General features: G+C 41.2%; 1 protein-coding gene across 4 annotated transcripts in view; it reads right to left on the bottom strand.

Moving 5' to 3' along the window:
• Nucleotides 1-1773: 1773 nt before the first annotated feature.
• LOC101852478 (arginine kinase Oct f 2) overlaps nucleotides 1774-6437 on the bottom strand; it is a 39968-nt gene continuing 35304 nt past the window's right edge. For 3 of the 4 annotated variants that reach the window (XM_035970024.1, XM_005099349.3, XM_035970025.1), the window contains exons 3-6: nucleotides 5915-6063; nucleotides 5072-5237; nucleotides 4271-4454; nucleotides 2931-3170 (exon numbers count right to left, since the gene is read on the bottom strand). In XM_035970024.1, the coding sequence (XP_035825917.1) occupies nucleotides 3019-3170; nucleotides 4271-4454; nucleotides 5072-5237; nucleotides 5915-6063 (651 nt within the window). In that variant the 3' untranslated portion in view covers nucleotides 2931-3018. Of the gene's footprint in view, nucleotides 2888-2930; nucleotides 3171-4270; nucleotides 4455-5071; nucleotides 5238-5914; nucleotides 6064-6437 lie in introns of those variants that run through there. The other variant, XR_001184893.2, reaches the window with a different exon arrangement.

Genomic DNA, 6437 nt, shown 5'->3' on the forward strand with positions numbered 1-6437 from the left:
CAAACTAAGCAAAACAAACTGATGTTGTTGTACTACCAAAACAACGTGCCATTTTCTTCATCTTAGTGGAGAGTGGGATGAGAATAATTCAGAATGATGGCAAGATACACAGTTCCTTTTTTGCGCACCGTTAGGTCAGGTGGCCTCACGCTGTGCCGTGGTGGATTTATAATGAATCTCGTTCCATTCTCCAGATGGACACTCTATTAGAGGTCTTTCAAAGGCTCTTCGTCGAATTTTCTTGATCCTATGGTTTAATTTGAAGGTTGACGCCTGTTTATAGGGACTAAAAGGGATTTTACACCAATATCATACGATCGTACTTTTTCATTAACATTTCAGTTAATGAAACATAATCATAGTATGACTTCCACTCAAAGACAAACGATTTTAAAAGTCTTTTCGAAACGGCATTTCTTTGTAGTAGAGACTAGAGACAAACGGTGGCCAGTCTTGTTTCAGCTAAGTCTCTCTTTGGCGATTACCATGTGCAGGGAAAAAACATGTAGCAACTAATTAGTTACACCACAGCTCTGGGTAAACTTTAAGTGAAATCAGATTGAAAGAAGCTGAGATTAGAAGCTAGGCTGCATGTGTCGACCATCTAGTAGTCGCATGGTTTTTCTTTTTATTATTTTTTAAAACCCGATACTCGTTCTGCATAGTTTGTCGTCTGAAGTCTCTGCAGTTAAGGAACTTCTAAACTTTCAAATTTTAAATTGTCAAAATACGCTTAAAAAGATTAGATACAGAACGGGTTTTATCTAGCTGATCACGAATTTGACCTACACGCCTAAGTTTATCGTTTGGCGTCTAAGTGCATTTTAAATGTTCCTTATTGTATTCTTTCAGGGTAAAAAAAAACCTATTGATGACAGAGTGGTCAAGACTTGGAATAATTCAATGTCAAGTAGAGCTAAAAGTTAATATCAAACCCAATAACCAACACTGACAACTGTTTGACACCAAAGGGTCCTTGTTCTCCGTCAAGTTCTTGAGATTAAAAGTATTATTTTTTGAAGGCGCAGTATGCGTTTAAGTAAAACTACACGTGGCCCCTCCTTTCCAACTAAAATGAAAATAATACAACAATAGCAGCATCAAAACGTTTATAAATAAAAGAAATACTTTTTCAGTTCTCTGAGCTGTTGTCTTACTTTAGAGAAAAATTAGCTCCCTTGGGTCAGTAATCTTGTTTCCAGTCAAGGAAATTCTTAAGTCTCAAACTAGCGGATGTTGGAGGAAAAATCAACACAACAGATCAAAATCAAGGGAAATAGATTTCCCATGGATCGGTACCTGTTTCCCCCCATCTGTAGACTCTCAAACATGAATCGTCGTCTTTGGTATAGTGTGTTCCAGTTTTTGGCTTGCAGAAGTTCGGGATGTGCCCTTTTTGTCACATGTCACTGTCAAGCATCATTACTGTTTCCTGTAGGTGAAGGACCAATCTTCGCCTTCAGAAATGCCCCAACCCTAGACAAGTAAGGTCAACAAAAAACAAAACAAAAACAAACCCGCAACACAACAAGACGCGAAATAGAGGTCAAATTACTAGATAAAAACCATGTAACATTCAAAAAGACCCCAATAGACAACAGAGTTTATCCCCCTTGGTTCAGTAATTCTGCCTAGATCTAGTAAAAAAGCTTTTCGTAACCCAAAACTAGATCTACATCTAATAGGAAAAATGTTTTCTTTTCTTAAAAGCTCCTGAAATAGACCAAACATCAAAGATTTGCAGTCAAAATACGATTAAATAAACAACATTGATTATTTCAAACATGTTTTTATTGATCGTTTTCATTAATCATTTCGGGTGGCACAGAGGGTACACATTTCACTTTGGTGTTGTTTCTTTCTTTCTCATTCTCTCGTATCACAGGAACTGTGACAAAAAGAAGGGTTTTTAAAAAAAATAATCTGTTGTTAACATACACAACTTGTCGTTACCTTCCGATTACCAATTTTTGGCTTTGGGAATCGTAAGTGTCACCGCTTAAGTATCAAGATGCCTTTTTCAAGAATGCTCGTTTCACTTGTTCCACTATACTCGTGGCTTCATGTGTCCCAAAATCATTCTTTGTCATTCACAGTGAAATCTAAGACATTTCAAAAGTCAATGTTGTTGTTACCACCATGAATGCAGTTCTACATGAAATACTGAACTAGTCTAAAAGTAAACATATCACACATTCTTTTTATCACATCAGATATGTCTCATATTGTGTTTTCTTGATGAATGTCAAGACAAGAACAACAGATTTTGAATAAAAATTTGTTATTCTATATTGAGATTTACAAAAATAATAATAGTTTCAACGCACGTCGCAAACAGCCCAGGCCTGGTCGCGCACTGACGATGCTGTTAGCGAGTAACTTAACTCCCGTGACCTTTCTCACTCTAAAAGGTGAGAGGGACTGGGTAGGGTAGGGGTCGGGGAATCCACGACCACTAGCAAATGGTGTGAACTCTGACCGCACCTCTACTCTAGCACCAAGAAAGTCTAGAGAGTGCTACTGAACCAATCACAGCAAAAACACTGCCCAAACCGAGCTGCCGTGCACTGTGGATTTTTTGTCATATTTTTTTTTCTTTTTTGTTTTTCAGTCACACATCTTGTAAGAATTCGAGAAAATGAAACAGATTTATAATAACTTATGTTTTGGCTGCTTCAAAACCTGGTCTTTTTCTAATCACAGGACAGAATAAATTTGTCAAAATTCTGTCGAGTGACGAAAAGGCCACTGATTAAGGGGCCCGAAGCAGTCAAGGAGCTATATAGACCACTGGCGTGTTGTCTCAGCGGCTAAACCAATTACTATGTACAAGTCGTGTTGTGGCGTGCACTAAGCTCTGACGGTACGATTGAGGGTTGGGGGGGGGGGAGAGCGAGAATGAGATAGAGGGAGAGAGAGAGAAGGGTGTAGGGGGGGGGGGGGGGGGGTAAAGGGATGGAAAGGTCGTTGGTAAGGAAATAGAGACCCAAAACAGGAGGAGGAAGGGCGTGAGGAGCTCTACTTTCCGGCAAGCTTCTTCTCCTCGGCGATGACAGCCTCCACGCCCTTGCGCATCTCTTCGATGGCCTGGATCTCAGTGAGTCCCAGCCTCCTCTTGTTGGAGATGTCGTAGACGCCGCCGACAGACTCGGTGTGCTCTCCGTGGATGCCTGGAACACACAATACACACTTATATACACGCTCTACTCCAGTCAGGATAAACAAAATCACATGCTAACGACAAGGCTTATTTACTACTTGAAAAGTTCGAGTCAAAAAGACGGATACAACTGAGGGAGAACAAAGTTTACAGGTTTCAGATTTGATCATATACGTATGTATATTTAAAAGGAACGGTGTTGCAGTGCTCAAAAGCATCGGAAACAAGTCACCGAGTGCTGAAGAAAGTAAGACCGAGACCACAACCGGCTCTGAAAAGAAACGTACTAAAGAGAGAACAGTGACAAAAATATACTAGTTAACGTTTATCAGCAAGACTCTTTCACTTCCCTCTTCTTTCGTGCACCTGTGCCACATATCGGAGGAATTTGACCATAATATCTCCATTCACTAAAATGGTTATTGTTGTGAACGTACATTCGAAAAACGTCGACTAGACACAGAATAAAGACAATGGTTGCCATATAATGTGCACATAAAGCAAGAACTATGCATCGTTCATTTACCGAGAGGTGTAGCTGGAATTACATGTCTCAGAATGTGCTAGTGTGTTGAGTTTCGTGTCTACACATTAACCCGCACCGTACCAAACAGCTAGGTAGCGAATTGCAATATTGAAACTAGTAACAAGGTTGAATAAAATGTTGAAGTAAGATAGGTAAGATTTACAGCGGGTAATGAGTGTTGCTTTTTAAAAAATTCTTAGTTTTTGGTTTGTTTTCCATAATATGTTTGTGATCTCTTAATCGTCAAGGAAAAAGCTGTCTGCGAAGAAAGTGAGCGGGGTGAAGATAGAAAATGTCTTGTGCCAACGAAGATACTGAACATTTTTAACGACCAATCCTGGGAAACTCTATCCACAAGCCACTCTGAGAACGAGTCCCATAATTCACTGTTAAACTTGCGTGCTTAGTTGGACCTCCTGTGTTTTCCATTATCTTGTGCGCTTTTTTATGTGAGTTTTGACATTTCAGTACCACGATGAGCATATCCAGCGCTATGAATAAACCCACAGTCACTACTGGTTGTGAGTATCACATTTCATTTAAACCAGAGGCATATACAATCAGTCAATGGAATTAAATGTTACCTCTGGCTTGGATGTTCAGCTTGTCGCAGAAAGCCTTGAAGTCTGGGGTGGCAGCCAGCTTGGGGATCTTGATGTGCACTGAGGCACGCAGGGTGGTGCCCAGGTTGGATGGGCAGAAGGTGAGGTAGCCGAGACCATCGCGCTTGGCGAACGACAGACCACTGGTCTCCAGAGCACGGATAGCCTGAGTGAGGGGTGGGTGGAAGACATGGTTAGTTTATTGTTGAACTTCTAGTGTTGTTGTTGTTATTGATGTTGTTGTTGTTGTTGTTGTTGTTGTTGTTGTTGTTGTTGTTGTTGCTTTTGTTGTTGTTGTTGTTGTTGTTGTTGTTGTTGTTGTTGTTGTTGTTGTTCTTCTTCTTCTTCTTCTTCTTCTTCTTCTTCTTCTTCTTCTTCTTCTTCTTCTCAAATGTATGCAATATTTGTTTATTTATTTGTTGCTTTGAATTGTAGGGGAAGCTTTTGAAAAAAAAAGATCCCAACTAATTTCAAAAAACAAATTCAATACGTTTTTTTATCTTATAGTAGTCCTTTTCAATCTTCTGACATTTGCAGATTCTTCCACCCCTCAATAGGCTGTCATATGGATTCCTGAGATATATTGCGTAGATGAAAGTTATATCATTAGTAGTTCTTCCCAATTCTTCGAACGGCCGACAGCGCAATAACATAACTTATAAAAAAAGAGAAACACATAGAAAGTGAATAATTGTTCTGTCTACTGCAAAGCACTAGGAGGTGGAGGAATGTTGTCAACCAGATTGCCTGAGACAGCGATGAGCAAATGCGAGCAGCAGTTACCTTGACCAGTCTGACGTAGACTTCCTTCAGGTTGCCTCCCTTTTGCATAGAGATGAAACGCAGATGGTCCTCCTCGTTCACCCAGACCAGGAAAGTTTTGTTGTCGTTGAAGTAGATTCCACGTCCAGTGGGCCAGTCTTTGTAGCCGCCGGCAGCTTCCAAGAATCTGATAGATAGATAGATAGATAAAACAGATAGACAGATAGATTTTATCATCTTCATGATTCACACTTTTATACATCTATCATCAACCATTAATTCATTCTTCTGTTCGGGGGCTTTCATGGTCTAGAGGTTATGGTGCTTGCTTCTCATTCTACAGGTTCCGGGACTCGAAACCTGACAGCGACGGAAAAAACCTCTCTTTTCACATACTTTCCTGCTCTCTAACCATGTTCTGTCGTCTACTGTCGTGTCCACTATCTGCACCCTCCCCCCGCCCCTATTTCCCCTTTCTCTGGGCTCCTGACTCTTTCTGCAGCCTTTCTACTGCTACTCCATGGCTCCTTCTTGCTGCTGTCTTTCAGCCACATTCCTAACCTTAGGGTAGGTAAGTTCTAACACCTAGCCTTCTGGGATACGGGGGAAAAAATGGAAGTCTCGTGTGCACACTGCGCACGTTAAAGATTCCTTGGTCGTCCAAAATCGGTAAGAGTAGTCGCAAATTAATCCCCACCAAACTGAAAATACTCAATGTGTATTGCGCCCTCACATGATCATATTCAGTTGCCAGCGTCGTAAAACTGTCACCCAAAAAAATATTCTTTTTTAAAATCTTCTCCTTCTTCGCCTCCTCATTCTCCTGCTCATGAATTGAGCTATCAAATGACTCTCTAAACTCACCTGTCACTGTTGTTGAAGAGGAAATGGTCTTCAGTGAGCTGTGTCTGGGTTTCCTTGCTCATGCCAGTCAGAGGGTGGTAGCTGCCCTTAAGCTCACCGTCAAGTTTGGCGAGGGCTGCGACAGTCTTCTTCTCCATGTCAACACGATCCTGATGAGAAAAACGGTTAAACGGGAGGGTGAGCATACTGTCTTTGACGATGGGCGTTGCTTACTTTATACATTTCTGCCCATCCATCTATCCATCCATCCAACCATCCATCCATCCATCCACCCATCCATCCATTCATCCAACCTTCCATCCATCCATGGTTTTATCTATTTATTCTCTCATTCATCCAATGAAGTATCCTTCAGTTTCCTACCTGATAACCAAGCAACCAATGTATCTACGTATGTGGCGTCGGTGGCCTAGTGGTTAGGCTCTCGGACTCGCAACCGTAAGGTCGTGGGTTCGAATCCCGTCAAGAGTCCGACGTTGTGTCCTTGGGAAAGGCACTTTACACGAATTTTCCTCACTTCACC

This window comes from Aplysia californica, unplaced genomic scaffold (genome assembly GCF_000002075.1).
Source record: "Aplysia californica isolate F4 #8 unplaced genomic scaffold, AplCal3.0 scaffold00210, whole genome shotgun sequence".
Lineage (NCBI taxonomy): Eukaryota > Metazoa > Mollusca > Gastropoda > Aplysiida > Aplysiidae > Aplysia > Aplysia californica.